Raw genomic sequence first — 18,942 nt, forward strand, 5'->3', positions numbered from 1 at the left:
GCATTGTTACATGTATCAACTAAAATGCTGCTAAAATAGGAATTAAATTATCCTCAAGAGTGACTGCTATTTCTTGTCAAGTGTCTGGTCTTCATGCCAGTTGGGGGTGGGGAGCAGTGTGACAGGAGACAAGCTCTAGTCTTCTGCTTCCCACCAATTGCTTATATTATGCGCCTCTGATTTCTCAGCTGTAAAATGTGAACAGTAGACACGAGGAGTTGTTCTCAGACTCTACTCCGTGGAGCACTGGGGATTTCTGAAGGCCCTTTTGTTTTTAAACTTTCATGCAAGCTTCCTTTAGAAGAAATCTGTCCCTTAGCTTAAAAAATAATCCTGGAATTGGTTATCCCTTAGGTTTTCCAGCAGGAATTTGCAGTCTCATAGACTCTTAAGTGACAAAGGGAGGAACGAAATCCCTTTAGAACCCCTTATTACTAATGCTTCTTGGTGGGTGGTGGAATTAGAAGGTAATTTGTCAATAGTCCGATAAGACAATTGAATTCTATCTTTCAAGGTTGGTGAGTTGGCTTCTTTCATTGTGCAGACTTTAGCTAAGTGAAAAATATAATAAGTGAATGTTTCAATAGGTACTTCCTGGCCCAAAAAAGAAGCTGGCAATTGGGAACAATAATGATTGATGTGTCAAGAAGGACATGAGGCTATTCTAATTTTAAAAATAATGACGTGTTAGTCATTATATGTGTTATATATACTGAAAAATAGTCATGTCCTCCTAATACGGAAGTATAATTGGAAGATAAATGGGATGTTTTTGGTACTTCTGGTTAAAGATATGTTTTAGTTAGTTTTGTTTTCTGGGTGAGGAAATGGGGGAAATTTTCTTATTTAAGATAACTGACTGTCTTCTTCTTTTCCAAACCAGAATCTCAGTCCGCTGTTTTGGAAACTCCAAAAAAATGTTCAGATGCTGTTCAGCGGGTAAGAAGAGCTTATTAGGATGTCGAATCCTACTCTCTTTCTTTCTTACTTTCTCTCTTAATTGTCTTAAAATTGTGACAGACTCTGATTTATTTTTTCATCTGCCAGCTAGCTTAGGTCACCCTTATTTCTCTAAGCCTTTAGGGGAATCCAGGCATGTGGAAGGGGATGTTTTCTTCCATTTAGGCTTTGCAAGGAAAATCAACCTTGAAGTGGAACTGAGTACAGGCTTTTTAGAGGCTGCATCATTCTATATCTGGCCAAAGACTTGGGCCTGACAGCAGCTGGTTCCAGCAGGAAATGGCGGCCATTCCAGATGTCACATGGAGATGTGCCTGGCTGAACTAACAGTCACATGGATACGAGTTTTAAAAAAAATGCCACAGCTTTTCTAAAATCAGATCATATTCTTAAGTTGCTTTGGTGGATGAAACATTAGGGTCTGTTTAATTTCCACAGAAACCTTTATATGGTTACTAAAAAAGCCAAATTTTATGTGTTTTTTTTCTTATGTCAAAATACTAGTAAAAAAAGACTGCAAGAAAGGAAAAACTTATATGTAATAGTAATTGTGGATAGCAGTTGTTCTTTTGGATACAAAACCATTTTTTTTTTTTAAATGTATTTATACTTTCTCCCAACAAATCTTTCGAAAATCACTTAGTATTAGAAACTGTCAGTAAGAAGAGCCTGTCCTCCAGCGTGGTCTAGTAGAAGAGAAGACTCTCATCAGGTTCTAGGCCCAGCTCGGTTTCTGGTTAGTATGTAACAACATACCAAGCTATCTGGGACATAGTATTTTTCTCTGTAAAATTAAAGAATTTCATGGTTTTTTGAGAACTTTCCCAAGTTAAAAGATGGCTTCCCTTTTAAAAAGCGGCAGTCCTGCGTTGTACATGGAAAGTTGTGCTCCCCCTGGAGGAGAAGTGAGGGTATAACATTGGTCAAGAACTTTATTTTAAAACTTACTTATATTTAAAAAAATACAGCTATAAAGTTATTACAATACTACTGACACATGCACTATACTTTTCACCCCTATGACTTATTTATTTTATTACTGGAAGTTTGTACCTCTTAATCCCCTTCACCTGTTTTACGTATCTGAAACTAATATGTCAACTATACTTCAATTAAAAAAATAATTGGGGCGTCTGGGTGGCTCAGTTGGTTAAGCATCTGTCTCTTGATTTCAGCTCAGGTCATGATCTCAGAGTCCTGAAATTAAGGTGGGGCTTGGAGCCTGCTTAAGACTCTCTCTCTCCCCCTCTGTGCCGTCCCACGCTGCGTGCGCGCGCTCTCTCTCTCAATTAAAATAATAATAATTCAAAAATGTAGATACATTGGCCATTATTTTAACATTAAGGACACTCTTAAGGGTAGTGTCATAAAACATGTTGTTCTAGTTTTTTTAAAAAAGATTTTATTTATTTGAGAGAGAGAGAGAGAAAGAGAGAGAGAGCGCGCGCGCACGAGATCCAAGAGGGTCAGAGGGAGAAGCCGACTCCCTGCTGAGCAGGGAGCCCGATGCGGGACTCGATCCCGGGACTCCAGGATCATGACCTGAGCCGAAGGCAGTCTCTTAACCAACTGAGCCACCCAGGCACCCAGTTCTTCTAGTTTTTTGTCAGAGCAGAGACCTACATGAGGCCAGGGCACTTGGAGATGGGGAGATGGTTGGTGTTCTCAGCTGACGGTTATTTAATTAACTGTGTAATGATTAGCCACCAGTATTGAGATGAAGAAAGCTAAAAAGAGGTAAAGTGAAATAAATTCAGAAATAATTAAGAAAAACAGTGCCCTCAAAATATCCTCTCATTTTTTACAGGCTTTTTTTTTTTTTTTTTTTTTTGAGGCATGACTAAGTTGTGATCTGTGATAATATATTAGATTTTTCTAAATTCTTATTTCCAGGGCATATGTTACTGAATTTTTGTTATATATGATAATGCCAAAGAAAGCCTCAACAAAACATAATCTATACTATCAAAAATGATAAACATGTGCAACATTGCTCTATATATTAAGACTCAAGATATCCATGTGGGTAAAATTACAGTGATTTTTCTATTTCTCTTGAACTGTGAACCATGGTAAAATATATTATAATAAGCAGAAAACCTGATGCACTGGGTGATTTACAAATGCTTGACGTTACAGCTTTGGAAACTCAAGGGTCAATTAGATTGGTTTAAATTTCACATCTTCTTTCCTTGTTGCCAGTGAACTCTTAGAAGACAGAAAATACAATTAATTGAGAGGTAACAATATTTGGAAGCAGCTGAGGTTAAGTCCTCAACAATGACATCGCTTACTTTCTTTGTCATAAGTTTACTTATGGATTGGTTCTTTTCTTAGATATGCATATGTTTCATAAGTGCTTAAAGTAACTGGCCATCAAAGGGATACAGGAAACTAGAATTAATTACCAATCTACTGTGCACGTACTCTTTTACTGTATTATGTTATGCAATTCTTACAATAGTCCTTTAAAGTAACTAGTATAATTCATATTTAACTCATACAGAAAAAGATGTTTATAGTAGTTCGCTTCCTTTCCCTCACTTTCACAAAATTAAGAAAGGGTTAGGAGCCAGGATTTGAATATAGGTCTCTTTGATTTTATACCTCATATTCGCTACACTCTGATAAAAAATTATACTTTTACGTGAGGAATTGCCCTATGGCTATTGCCAAAATCATTTAGATTGGTAGACGAGAAGTTTATTTTCAAAGTTATTCTATTGTATTTAAACTCTTATCATTTGTAAGGGTCAGATGTCAAGATATGTTTCAGAGGCACGTAGAGAGACTCATTAGCTTACCTGTACGTTTTTAAGTTTTAGTATAACTTTGGTATGCTAAATTGTGCCAATTTTGCTAACTTCAGTGTTTCACTGCTCTTTAAAAAGAAAAAAAAAACCCTTAACAATTTTCGTGTAAAGCACCTTGCTTTTTTCTTCTTAGTCACTAGATGGCAGTTCTGTATCTCTATAAATTACCACTACTGAAGGAAATGCGAGGTTTTAAGCCAGTTTGTTCTGTATGAGTGATGAACAGAAGAGGGTTTCTTGTCCATCCCAGGCTGCCTGCGTTATTCTGTGGTGGTAATGCGAGATCTCTAGGACTGCTTAGTCAGAGGCATGGAGCAGGGTTGGAAAGCGCCCTCTAAGTTTTTCTTCAGATGTGAGTTCAGGCACCTGTTCTCTCAATCTGAGCACACTGGAATTTATTGAATGAGTTTTGACTTTTACTCTCTCCCTGTAGTTAATAATTCCGAGAGCTCCATATCCCTAGAAAAAAACACATGACTCATAAGGCCTTTTCTCAACTAAAAGGAGGTAAAGGCTGTGGTGTTGCCAGAGAATCTGATGCTTAAAGCAAATATAGCTGACATTCAAGCAAAAAGAAAGAGCTATCTATGGCTTTCTCCCTGAGGGCTTTTATTGACGGCCCTATGGAATTAGAAGGTTTTCAGATAAAAGTACATTATTTAGGACCTCATTTATTGATTATTTATTTTCAAGTGATACACTCTGAAAATCTGCTATGTCGAAAGGATTATTTCAAAGAACTGTAATAGGACTCTCTTTTCAATTCTATTTTATATTTTTTGGTATTTGAAATACTGAGCTATAAACCCTTTCATATTCTGCAATATATAATTATCTCTAAAAATGTTTGTTCCTATGTTAAAGATTAATATACAATAGCAAAACGGGTTACTGCCAAATTTTTAAGTTATTTTTTGCTTTTGAAATTATAATTGACCCTTGAACTAGTGTGTGTGTGTGTGTGTATATATATATATATACATATATAGTGTATATAGCGACCCTTGAACTAGTGTAGTTTGAACTGTGCAGGTTCATTTATATGTAGATTTTGTTCCCCAAAATATAGTACTATAAATGTATTTTCTCTTCCTTATGATTTTCTTAATAATATTTTCTTTTTTCTAACTTAGTTTATGGTAAGAATGCAGTATGTAACGCATATGACATACAAAATATGTGTTAATCATCTGTTTATGTTATGGCTAAGGCTTCCAGTCTATAGGTAGTTAAGTTTAGGGGGAGTCAAAAATAATACATGCATTTTTGACTGTGTGGGGGGTTGGTGCCTCTAACTCTCATGCTGGTCAAGAGTCAACTGTACGTATAAAATTGTGTTTTGAAGCATTTTCCTAAAACTCCTCACACCTTTCTAATGCAAATGGACTAGATGAAAGGTGCATAGAATAAAACTTGATCTTTTAAAAATTCAAGCTTTGGCTAAGAACTGATAATATCAGGCAAATGAAAGTAGTCTCTCTACACGTTATGGTTTTTATTAATTGTGAATAGCCACATCTATTACTAAGTCCTGGATAATAAAAAGAAATTAAACAGTATCAGCACTCTTAGCCCATATGTTGGATTATTTATATGTAAATAAATTCTCAAAGGTCAGCAACATGCTTATGACTTGAGATCACTGGCAAAATCTTATCTCAGTCCAATTTTAACCTCCTTTGAAATTGGCTTACAAACTCTTCTCTTAGGATCCTGCTCTGATCGGCTCCTGGGTCCCCTTGATGCCTAACTTGATTGCAAACTTATTTGAGGAATTAAATATTCTTTCCCATTGGTTCTCCTTAAAGTGTCTGTTATAGTGCTCTTCATACAATAACCACTCAGTACAATTTATTATTAGTTTCAGAAACATCTTTTTTTGGGGACAAATCAAGGGAACAGATGTGAGTAATTGTGAGGTAGCCTAGTTGATGGTGCTTGAGGGATTACTCACATGTGTCTTGGCATCGAAAAGTTTAGAGAATAAAAGAAGTATTGGTCAGATCAAAAGAAAGTATTGGTCAGATCACTGAATATTCACTCAGTGGGGTGAATATAATTCTAAAAGGATAATGATGAAGACTTACAAAAACAAGAAGCCACTTGAATTTTGTTGGAACATATCACACATATCAAAGGGTTGGAAAAACATTGTTTAATGTAAGTTCCTTCTAAACTCTATGGCAAAAAGCAATATGAATTTCCATGGTTATTAAAAACCTACAAAATGATGATTCACAAGATTCACAAGTAAACAACTAAAATATAAACCAGGGTAAGAAAAATAGGGTTAAGTTAAAGGAGAGAGGGAGAGAGATGGCTGAGGGAAGAAAACATGAGTCAGTGTAGTCATCCTTGAAGTTTACCTCAGACTGATCATTCTTAGGTGTTTCACAAACACTTCGACCCAGTGAGTCTGGGGAGGGGCAGGGTGAGAGGTGGTTGGGAAGGGTAGAGATGCAGGACACCCTGGTGGAGGCACTGACATTGAAAATGGGTAGCATTTGGGCAAGGTATTTACCAGAATATGTTAAGGGGAAGAAAGGATTTTTCTGGAAAATATATTTTCATTTTGTGGAAACCCCCAACTAGCTCACAGAAAAATGTAGACATTTTAACTTCAGAAATAAAGAGAAAAGAAACTGTTCTGTTAATTTTAAGAATGAAAAGCAGTTAGCATCTGGAAAACAGTTAAAATTTGAGATGAGAATGTGAGGAAAGAATTAGATATTACACTTTGTTTTCACTTTTCTCTAGGGCAGTAGGGCTGGGAGGTGAAATGAAGTTACATCTTTGTTCTGTTGAGTGGTTAGATGGTATATACCTCATTTGTGCCATACAACACTGTTGATGTCCTATAGAGAATGACAAATTGTTCAAGCAGCTGATCTGAAAGAGTAGCTGAGCCGATAAAAGTTCTTAACTTACAATAGTTGCTTATCCTTTATTGGACATCTGTTGAAGTACTATGTACAAGGTATTTGTGGTAGGTATTGAAGGAAATACAAATGGCTATAAGGTCCCAGGCTCTTCTGTATACAGGAAATGATTTGTAGGATATAATGTGATTCTGTTGAGGTGTTTAATATAATGTATTGCAGAACTTAAAAAAAAGGAATATTGTTGAGAAATTGTTATTAAGGACAACTTCTTAGGAAGGGTGCAACTAGTGATCATTTTTGGACAGGTGGAGGGAAGGAGAGTGAGAATTTCAGATGAGAAAAGAGAATAACGGCACAGGAGTGAAAGTGAATATGGCATTTTGGCAGGGGGCTTGGGAGAGGACATGACAGGCACGGTAGTCCAGGTGACCAGCTGATGTTAAGAGTTGGCTCAGTTCACTCCTCTAGCAACCCAGCTTTGCTTTCCACCTCCTGGGCCTCTGCCCATGGCCCAGTCTTATCTGGATTGCTGGGATAGTCCCCAACAGGGCTCTGTACTTCCTCTCTTAATCCCCTCTAATCTTTCCTCCGCAATGCCTTGAGTGATTTTTCTAAAATCCAAATTTACTTATGTCTGATATCTGCTAAGACTCATTTAATGACTGTTCCTAGCATTTGAGAAAAAAATCAGACTCCTGAGTTTGACATACAGGCTTTTCCTTGCCATCCTCCATGCTTAGCCTTACCACCAACTATTTCCTACGTTTGGTTTGTTCCACTCTGAAAAACATGCCCTAGTTTTCTGAAAAATAACCCAATATTAGGATCCTTCATATCTGTCTTTTTATATGTTTCTTTGGTACTCCTACCCCCCCCCTTTAAAATCTAGTTAATTCCTGTTTCTTAATCTAAACTCATGTTAAACTTTACTTCCACTTAGACACTTTCCCTGAGACTTCAATCTGGAGAGTCCTTTTGGCATCCCTACTCTGGGACCCCCTATACTTATCTTGCTTTTCTGTAATGGTTGAATTATGCATGTCTCATAGACAGTTGAGCTCCTTAAAACCAAGACTGTTCTTATTTTCTTTGTCCCTCCTGTATCTAACATAGCACCTGACATTTTTTAGGAGCTCGGAAAAATATTTGATGAATGGCTAATTAGTAGGAGACCACACTGACTAGAGCAGGGGGTGCTTATTGGGGAGTGATAGAAAATTTGCCTCTATTCATACATGGTGATTGAGGATATGGACTTTGGACCAGTTTCCCTGGGCATAAATACCACTTTTTTAACTGGCAAATCTGAGCACAGTATTTTGCTCTCTGTGCCTTAGTTTCCTCATCTATAAAGTTTTATCATAAGGGGTTTCGTGAGATTTAAATGCATTAATTTAAGTGCGTTCATTTAAAAGCATTAATTTATGTGCTCCTGGAACATAATAGGCCCTCAGAATGTTAGCTGTTACTATCATTGTTGTTATATCCGGTTTTGAAAGTTGCTTTCATAATTGAGTTGATCCTCTTTATTCATAGATTCTGTATTTGCAGAATACATATCCACAAGGTTTGTAGCCCTAAAATCAATACTCACAGGGCTTTCATGTTCATCTGTAGACATGCACAAAGTGGGGAGCAATTTGAGTTGCCCTACATGCACTTTCCCAGCTGAGGTGGAACAAGGTGGCACTCTGCCTTTTTGTTTCAGCTCATACTATAAAAAATATCCTTTTTGCAGTCCATTTAGTGCCATATATATATATATTTTTTGCCTCTTTGTGCTTTTTGTTGGTCTCGCTGCTTAAAATGGCCCCCTGGGCATAGTACTGCAGGGATGTCTAGTGTTCCCACGTGCAGGAAAGTGTGACATGCCTCACGGAGGCGATGCATGTATTAGATATGCTTCATTCAGAGAAGAGTTATAATGCTATTGTGTGAGTACAATGGCAGTAAATCCACAATATATATTACATGAGATGACTTTAAACAGAAATGTAGAGAAAACAACGTTGCGTATCGATCAGTTGATGAAAATGTGGCCAAAGGCTTGTAGAAACCTAACTCTGTGTTTTCCTTAGGATCCATGGTTGAATGTTCACTAATTCATTATTCACTTTATAGAGTATAACAACTGTGAATAATGATAATTGACTGAATCTATGTAATTCTCACAGTATCCCTTTGGAGTAGGGCAGGGTATGTAGTAGGATATCCACTTTTTACAGGCTATGAAAGACCTTATAAACCAAGTAGAGAATTTAAAATGTCTTATGAGTAGCATATGAACATAAGAGCCGTAAGTTTTTGAGCAAAAAAGCACATGAGTTGACATACAATTTCCTGGCAAGAGAATGTAGAATTAATAGGAGGAGGGTAAGTAGAAGCAGGAAGGAGGACCAGTTATTAAACTCTCGATGTATCCCCACTGTCAGGTAAGGAGGATCTAGACTAAGGTGCTGTTCTGATAAAAGGGAAGGTAGCGGCCAAAAGTTGAAACAATAGTTAGCCAAAGGTAACCATATTTAGCGTATGCATTGACTGTAGTTCTCAAAGTGTGGTCCAGCAGCATTAGCATTACTTGGCAACTGGTCAGAAATGAAAATTCCCAGGCCCTGCTCCAGACCTACTGAATTGGAAACTCTGAGGGTGGGAACTAGCAATTTGTATTTTAACAAGTCCTCCGTGTGATTCTGGTACACGTTATGAGCTCAATGGATTAGAAAAAGTGATCGAAGTATATTACTATGCCTAGACGAACTGCAAGACAGGGAGTTAATATTTCTTTGCAAATCAGTGCATTTTAAATTTAAGGAAAATATAGTGTAATTAAAGCAATGATAGCTAAGCAGTCACAATATGGAAGTGAAGTATTGATGGGAGAGGAAAACTTGGAAATAATCATATAGAGATCAAGACTAAAGACATAAAAATCGATGTTCTCTCCCAGCGTATATAGAGAGGTTAGTGGGCTAAGGACAAAGTCTTCGGAGTTACTGTAGGTTTGGTACACTACACCCCAAAAAAAATCCAAAGGAGGGAACGGAGAAAAAGAAATGGGAAGGAGAGAGTATAAAATTATAGACAAGAAGAAGAGTAGGAGGGATTACTGGGACAGCAATTGCAGGAGAACATCAGGGTTGAAAGGCAGCCCGACCACTCTGGCTAACGTTTCTAACCCATCCCATTCGATTTCTTCCAAGCTTTGCTTTTTATGAAGTCTTTCATGTTGGAGATTAGTTGTGTGTTAAGGAAGGAAGGTGGTGAGGAGGTGGAACGCTGAGTTGCACTTTATAACCACAGAGCATTAATGAAAATGAAACTATCATAAAATAGTGTTTTTCTTCCTTGTGCTGTTTGGGACTATATTGCTTTAGAGTGTGATCCAGAATGTTGCCACAACTCTAGCTCAGATAACTAGAGAGAAAATTCAGAGATGTAGGGGAACCAAAAAGGCAGGTTCTCTTTGCTGTTTCTTTCTCTTTTTCCTGACCCCCTTTCCCAAACATGTTTATTACTTCTACTTTGGTTATTCACTAATGATGTTGACGTTCCATCGATCAAATTGTTATCCACTATTGCAATAAAGAGATGTTAAAAGGAATACAGCCAATTATGAGTTCTAACTAATCCCTCTCCCTCATGTTTCTCATGTATGCAATGAAGGGATTGGAAGAGATTGTCATCCATTCCGGTTTGACAGTATCATAATTTCACTAGTTCTTTTCATTGTAAGGATTCCAGAGGTGCCATTTTAGCTCTCTATGTGTGAAGCTCTTCTTTTCCATAATATGTTCTTCTTTAAGAAGACCTAGGTAAGTTATTTTCTACTTACCATATGTTCTGATATTCCCTCCTTTCTTGAAATTCCTTTTCAAACTTGAAATTGATGGTACTTTATTTTTATCTATAATCTTATCTATTTAAAACCTGGATTTGCTTTCCTGTAGAATCATGTATAGCGTGTGTTGGCTTATTGTAAATCTGGAATGCCATTGGTTTGTTCAAAAACCTTAGAATGTTGTTTAGAATTTAGATCATGACAAATAGAGAATTTATATGCTTCTGTGAAGAGTAGGATTTATATTTTACAGATGTCCAGAGGTATCCTAACTTGGCAGTAACATGGCCTTAGAATTTAGCAGAACTTGAAAATCTGAATATGATAGAAAATAAACTACATATCTCATATTAACACTTACAAAATAAATTATCACAGTATTAACTTACCAATAGCTGTTTTTATATTCCAGGCTCTGAAAGTATCTTGCTTACATTATAAACATCATAAAGTTTCAAAGACAAAGCAAATTAACTTTTCAGCAAAAGCTTTACTTGAGTGTATCTTGGCTTCCTTTTTGACAGTTTTAGCCTTAATGTTACATTAATGTTTCTTTTTCTGGGAATCAGATAATCTTGTAATTGGAAAAAAATTTTGGTGAACATTTTATTTTTTAATGGAAACTTGTATTTTGTGATATGCAAGTGTTCAAACAATTTATGAGAACTAACCATCACCACCCACATATAAGATTATACAGGAATGGAAGAATTTTGGCTGGTGTATTGTATATAATTGTTCAGCCAAAGTGGATGGCAGACTTTACTGCTTATAATGATTTAGGGGATTGAAGTAATATTTTAAAATACAAACAATCTCAACATTGGTAATATATAAGGTATATTAGATACTGTTTTGAATAACTAAAATAAATTTGTTATCTTTCTTCCATTTATAGGGATGTACCCATTATTTGGATTCTGTGAAAAATTATAAAGATTACTTTTTTTCTACTCTCCTTTTAAAAAATTTGTTTATTTTAACTTTTAATAGTGAGAACCATTAGCGTTGGATAAACTGTCACACGATTACTGGAAATGCTGTCTTTTTGAAAAGTGTAGAAGTCTAAAGATAATAGAAAGTACGTTTTACCACTGTCAAATCCTTTGAGGATCTGATAGGCCTCTATCTAGTTATACCCCTAAAGAGATGGAAGATTAAGTACCAGGCACAGGACACAAGGAACAGGCTCTCAACTTGAGGGCCTTCCATGGACCACAGAGTGCCTGGCAGGCTCTTAGAGATTAAATCTGAGCTTTGTGGGTGGGCCCTGAGAGGACTTTTGTTCAAATGGCCAGAGAATAGGCAGTATTTTTTTTTCTTGATAATAACTATTATTTACCATATAAATTTCTTTAATAATCTTTGAAAAAAATAAAAAATATACCCAAATAGAAACCAGCTCTTAACTGCTGATAGGCACCACAGCCTTGGCTAAATAGCTCTATAGAACGCCTCAGCTGATGGAATTGGTACTCTCTGAGAGCCAGCCAGCCCTCTACTGATAGCCCTGGATAAGGAAGGTCAGATAAGATTCTTTGAAGACTCTCAGCTCAATTCAGAACCAAAAATCTTACATACATTTGGCTACTCTGTAAGAATAGATGGCTGACCTTATTTTATGGGTTAATCAGTTAATGTTTGAGATGAGCTTACTTGCTGTTTCCTGGAATGGAGAAGGAGGATTGTAACATTGATTTGGGCTGGGATTTTGAAGGTAAAGATCGGGTCATAGAGGGGAATCAGGATTTCAGCAAATTGTTTTTCTGTTCTCTCTACATTGGGATTAATGTAAGAAGCACATAGTCTCTCACTCCAACTTTTTTCCATGTCCTCTATCTGTAATAATTATCTCTACACAACAATTCTCTGCACAAATGTCAGCCTTTTGTCTTTGCAGTCTGTTTATTCTCTGTAAACTCATTGACTTCATCCCCTTCCTGGCACCAAAAGCCTAGCATCGCCATATTTACTGCAAAGTCAGTTTTGGCATTTTGTTCTCTTGTCTGTTTCCTCTGCCACTTCCCTGTTCTAGTTCTTACTGCATCTTACGTTTGAAAACCTGTGAAGCTTATGAAGTGTGTCACTCCCTTATTTTCTCATCTTTTTCTTATCTGAGTGTCCTCAATGGTCACTTTGTTTAAAAAATAAGTAAAATACATAACAGAACAATATAGTCTAATAAAATTGACCACTTGTAATATTAGGTCTAAACCCAAATCTATCCCCCCTTAACTTGGACCATCTGTTATTATCTACCAAGCTTTAGTTTTGGCAGTGTCAGTTTATCAGTGTTTGTGGATGTTTTAAGCCACATGATACAAATATATTTCAGTGTAGGGTGAAATTGCTAAACTTGCAGAAGGTGTAGAATTCCCTGAAGTCAGGGAAGGTGATGGAGAACCTGAATCACATGAAGTGATTGATTCATGAGTACCTGACGGAGCTAGATAATTTGGTAAGGATGATAATTGACATATATGTTTGAAAAGATTAATTTGCTTATCAGAAGATTGTCAGAGGTCACTGGGGAAAAGGATGAATTTCTCCAATGCTATAAAAAAAGACCATCTTTTCATAAAAGATGTCATATATCATGGTATTATATATATATGACGGAAAGTTTGTGCTGTAGAAAATTAACACTTGAATCATTTTAATTCTGACAATTTGTTCATGCTTACCATTAGAAGAAAAAATTGTTTTAGAAATAAGGATATAGTTGCTTTCTTTTTTTTTAAATTTTATTTTATTATGTTATGTTAGTCACCATACATTACATCATTAGTTTTTGATGTAGTGTTCCATGATTCATTGTTTGTGTATAACACCCAGTGCTCCATGCAGAACGTGCCCTCCTTAATACCCATCACCGGGTTAACCCATCCCCCCACTGCCTCCCCTCTAGAACCCTGTTTCTCAGAGTTCATAGTCTATCATGGTTCGTGTCCCCCTCTGATATCCCCCTTTCATTTTTCCCTTCCTATCTTCTTCTTCTTCTTTTTTTTTTAACATATAATGCATTACTTGTTTCAGAGGTACAGGTCTGTGATTCATCAGTCTTACACAATTCACAGTGCTCACCATAGCACATAACCTCCCCAATGTCTATCACCCAGCCACCCCATCCCTCCCACCCCCCACCACTCCAGCAACCCTCAGTTTGTTTCCTGAGATTAAGAATTCCTCATACCAGTGAGATCATATGATACGTCTTTCTCTGATTGACTTATTTCGCTTAGTTGCTTTATTTTCTTTCTTTCTTTCTTTCTTAGGAAGAGAGGATCTTTTTTCCACAATTAAAAAAAGAACTTTTATTTGCATTTATTTTATGCTGAATTTATTCCTAAGCTATAAGTTTTTGTTTCCTCATTTTCGTCTGGAATATCTTTTTTTTTTTTTTTTTTTTTTTTAATCCTGTGCAATCTCCTCTTCTTTTAGAAACAACTTTTTCTTTTTCAGTAAGGATCATCTCAGTGTGGCAATGGGAGCTCATGTACGGGTTAATCTGATTGTGAGCTCTATAAATCTGGTGGTATATGTCTGGGGGCTTTTGTTTACATGGATGTGCTCTATGACCAGATAATCTACATCTAAATCCTTTAGTTCAGCATTACTGTCTGCAAAAATTCAGCATTCTTTTTGGGACATTGACTCTGTGTCCAGCTCTATTCTTTGGCCTGGGCATACTTACCAACCACACCATTGTAACTATGGAATGGCATCCATTGCTTCTATAAAGTGACATCTTTCAGATACTTAGTGGCTTTTCCCATATGCATACCCTGAGTGGTTTCACTAGTGTTCTTAAAGTGAACATGAAAATTTGAATGTCTTGATTTGCATGATGTTGTTAGATTTTCTGGGTCAAGTGAATAGTGAACCATTTTTAGGGATTACCTCAGGATGCTTACAGGAGGAGCCTTTTTTCCCCTCCATATTTTATTCTGAAATATTGGCACATGGTTATATCAGTCAGGCTTTACTGAGGAGCCAGAAACCATAGTAGATATGTTAAACGGAAGGGTTTACTATATAAAGTTAACTTTTTCATAAAAGGGTTAGGAAGTTTGAAAGATCTACTTCTAGGCTGAAACTTTTCAAAGGGATCATATACAACTGGTATACCAGGGAAGCTAAAACCTTTGAGGCTACCATTGGAAACTGGAGAGTGGACAGTGGAATGTTGTTCCAGAGCAGCTTCCAGCTAGCAGATCTTGATTGCTAACAGAACAGTTAAGGACACTGGAGTATGGCTCCTATCTCATTCCACTTTCTAAATCTCTGTGCAAGTACATCTAATTGGATGAACATAACTGCAAGGGGGTCTGTAAATGTAGTTTTTCTTTCCACTTCTGCACATAGAAGGAGAGGGAGCTAGAGGTTGGGAGTCAATCTGCATTAACTGCCAAATTGTCTTGATTCCATTTAAGAAGTCTTTTTCTGTTATATCATGTGTAATGGGATACTCTTTTATCTTTTTCCTGCTGGCTGGTGTAAGTAATTAGAAAGGCTGAAGATCTCAGGAATCTTTCCAGTCACTGGTACTATGACTTTCTATGATCGTTGGCTTTGAGTGCTGTGTTGGACTAGTTGGCTTGTAAATGTGGGAGCATAAATCCATGTAGAAAGAAGTATAATCGTTGCTGTTGTGCTAGGCTGTTATGATTTAGGATTAATTCCTCCTCTTATTTCTCTTCCTTCTCCTTCATGTCCTTTACTTTTATATTGCTTTCATTATATTCCTTCCCCAGATTAAGGAATTTTTCAGATATGATTTCCTCAAATAAATTTCCTGCCCTTTTTTTTCTCTCTTCATTCTGGGACTTCTATAATATGAATGTTACTACATTTGATGGGGTCACTGAGTTCCCTACGTCTATTCTTGTATTCCATAATTCCTCTTTCTCTCTTTTATTCAGCTCCATTATTTTCCATTATTTTGTCTTCTATATCACTTATTCTTTCCTCTGCCTCTTCCATCCTTGTGTTCATTGCATTCAGTCTCTTTGGAATCTCAGTTATTTCATTTTTCATTTCTGACTGATTGTTTTTTAACTCCTTTATCTCTGTGGTAAGGGTTTCCCTGAAGTCTTCCACGCTTTTCTCAAGCCCAGTGAGCATCCTTATGATTGTTGTTTAAAACCTCCATGAGCCATATTACTTGTATCTGTTTCAGTTAGATCTCTGGCCATGATCCTATTTTGTTGTTTCATTTGGGATGAATTCCTCCATCTTGGCATTTTGTCTAAGTCTCTGTCTTCTTCTTTGTGTTAGAAAGTCCTATTATGTTTCCTACTCCTGGGAATAATGGCCTTATGAAGAAGAGGTCATATAGTGCTTTCATTATATTCAAATCTACAATGAAAAAGAGCTGACCTCGGTAATAACATTTAAGAAATGAGTTTAGAAAACTCTTCCAGAGTTTACTTCTTGTGTGCCTTTCATCACCTAATCTTTTTACTTTTAAGGTTGTGCTGGAGAAATGAAAGTAATCTTACATTTTACTAACCACTAACCCAGGGTAAGAAAGAGGTACTGAATAATTATGTGTTGTATTGGGATTAATTTGGGAGCTAGTCTTTTGGCTTTTGGTTTGTTCTTATAATTACTAGCATCATAATTGGAGAGTGGAATGAAGTACAGTAGTCAAGGGCACCTGGGTGGCTCAGTCAGTTCAGCAGCTGCCTTCGGCTCAGGTCATGATCCTGGAGTCCCGGGATCGAGTCCCGCATTGGGCTCCCTGCTCAGCAAGGGGCCTGCTTCTCCCTCTAACCCTCCCCCCTCTCATGTACTCTCTCTCTCTCTCATTCTCACTCTCTCAAAATAAATAAATAAATCTTAAAAAAAAAAGAAGTACAGTAGTCAAAAAAGATATTATTATAGTTATTTTTTTAACCATGGACCATTTAGAAAATATATGGCATGATTTCTCAAACTATGCATTGTAATACTTTAGTCTTTTGTGTAGACATTGATGAAAAATAGCAACAAAGTATCTAAATATATATAGGAATATCTATATTTACAAATAAATAAAAGGTGCCTCTCAAATTTTTGCCTGTTTAAAGTGAATTACATTCTTTTATTAGTTGAAAAGCAAATTAATTTCCCTTTCAGTTTTCTTCCATAGTAAGGGCCATGTGGCATTATATGACAATAGGGAAATAAAGCACCTTGTGTAAGGACCATGACTCTGAAGTTACAGGTTCTCCTTAGTTCTCAACAAGCGTCATAATTGGTGTAAAGCAAGTTGAATGTTGTAGTAAGAGTTAGGGTTTCCAGGGAAGAAGTACAGGGGTTAGTATTAAGACTATTAAGTTTATACATTCTTTACTCCCCATGGGAGGGATGGGTACCTAGCTCTGAAGATTTTTAACAACTATACACATAGCACCAAAAATGCTTCATTTATAGTAAATATTGTAAATACATTTACAGAAAGAACATTTCTGTCTTGTTCATCTGCAGTTTTTCCATTGCAGATGGGTTAGGTATTTGTTTTGAATTTAATAAAGGGGAAATAAAAAATTTATTTTTTATTCTGTGGAGAGTTTTCTTGGATCCAGAGTTTACCCCTGGGCAAGCAGGATATGAGTTTGGTTTTACACTGAACATAATCTTGGTATTCTCTCTTAATTATTCTTTCATTATTTGTAAAGAGCAGGCCTGGAGTGGCAGCTTCAGGCTCTCATGTGGGGAAGGTAATAGATGTGTGTGTCTGTGGACTATGGCTCATTATGGAGGCCTCTATTGGAATCATCTATGGAAAGCCCTAGGACACTCTGGAGGAACAGCTGTCAGTAGGAGAACTCTCCCACATTCTCTTTGCCTTGTATTCCAGCCTCAAATGAGCAAATGCGTGTCTGCCTGACGTTGTAGCTTCACACAGCTGGGGTTTGTCCTCCCATCTCTTTTACCTTCTCCTATTCCTTTTTTCCTACTTTTATCTTTACCCATGGCTTGTTCTTCTCTTTTCATTTTGTCATCTGTTATTCATATTTAATTTACCCATAGGACTTTCCCCTTTTTTCACCCCAAAGCATTTTCTTTTTCTTTAAGGATTTCTGGTTGATTCTATGCGTTGGGAATGGAAGACACCATTTAGAGGTGAGGGTGACCCCTACATTGGCCCAGTTGTTATCAGACGTCTTTATAAATTGTGCAGAGTCATAGGTATCACTTTCTGAAATGCCTTTGGTAAGAGATTAAAATTACAGTAAAACATGATGGAAGTGAAATGATACATGTGCATACAGATGTCAAAGCTATTTCAAATAATCTTATTGGAGACTCTTTCAGTGACTACCTTTAAAATGTAGTGATAACTTTTAAAACTGAGGATTTAAAATGTCTTTAGGGACTATCTTAAGAGCAAGTGGTATTGGGCAGGTATGAGAGAAGGCTGTCTTGGAAATAAATTGGTTTGTCACTCAGGATTTTTTCCCCTATTCTCAGTGGCCTCCTTGTCTTTAGTGATATCATTTAAAGAACAGACAAACAAGGGCCTTTGGCCTTTATGGTAATGTGTGTGAACCACTTTGAAGTCCAAGGGTGGAAAAGGGGGGATACATAGAAACACTAATAGTGTCTTTCTATCGAGGGATCTTTCTGGAAGTATTACAACAAACAAATGTATTTTGCAAGTTTTAAAATTATTTTGTTATTTTAATATTTTTTGATCCTTATTTTCTATTTAACTATATTTAACTTTGTTGCCCCTCAGGAAGTTTTTGACATGAAGTCTGAAGGACAGGCAACTGTAATTCAGCAGCTGGAACAGACCATTGAGGATCTGAGGACCAAAATAGCTGAGCTGGAGAAGCAGTATCCTGCCCTGGATGTGGATGTGGCCAGTGGCCGTCATGGGGCTCACAATGGAGTGGCATCATTAGAAGGTGTCTGTCTTGAAGCTCTCAGGTTAGGAGAAAAGGATGTACATCATCAAAGGATTTTACAGGCAAAGTCAATCCAGACGTCCCCGACGGAAGAGGGTGGGATACCGACACTGCCTTCTGTTAATGCACTACCAGAGTGTCCTCCCTGCCCACCTGGGCCCGAAAGTGGAGACTCAGCTATGCCCTCCTCACCTTCTGGACCTCAGACAAAATTCTGCTCAGAGATTTCTTTGATTGTGTCTCCAAGGCGAATATCAGTACAGCTCGACACACATCAGCCCACTTTGCCTCCAGCACCTCCATCCCTTCCGAGGTCTGACAGTCAAAGACAGGCCGGGTCACAACCTTCCCATCCTTCTCTTCATACTGAGTCTGAAACCAGCCATCAATACTCTGTTTTCTCTTCCTTTGACAATAGCCATAGCATCCAACCCTCCCCACCTCTGCCTTGCACAGAGTCTTCCAGCTCCATGCCTGGAGTGGGCATGGTGGTCCCCCCACCTCCCCCTCTCCCTGGCACAACAGGGCCTGCTCTGCCCAGTACAGCCATC

At 37.3% G+C, this 18,942-nt stretch overlaps 1 protein-coding gene across 1 annotated transcript in view; it reads left to right on the forward strand.

Moving 5' to 3' along the window:
- Positions 1-18,942, forward strand: part of FMN2 (formin 2) — a 370,583-nt gene that overhangs the window by 85,328 nt on the left and 266,313 nt on the right. Inside the window, 2 exon segments of the mRNA XM_027609713.2 lie at positions 884-939; positions 18,220-18,942. Coding sequence (XP_027465514.2) covers positions 884-939; positions 18,220-18,942 — 779 coding nt within the window.

Source organism: Zalophus californianus, chromosome 10, assembly GCF_009762305.2.
Source record: "Zalophus californianus isolate mZalCal1 chromosome 10, mZalCal1.pri.v2, whole genome shotgun sequence".
Lineage (NCBI taxonomy): Eukaryota > Metazoa > Chordata > Mammalia > Carnivora > Otariidae > Zalophus > Zalophus californianus.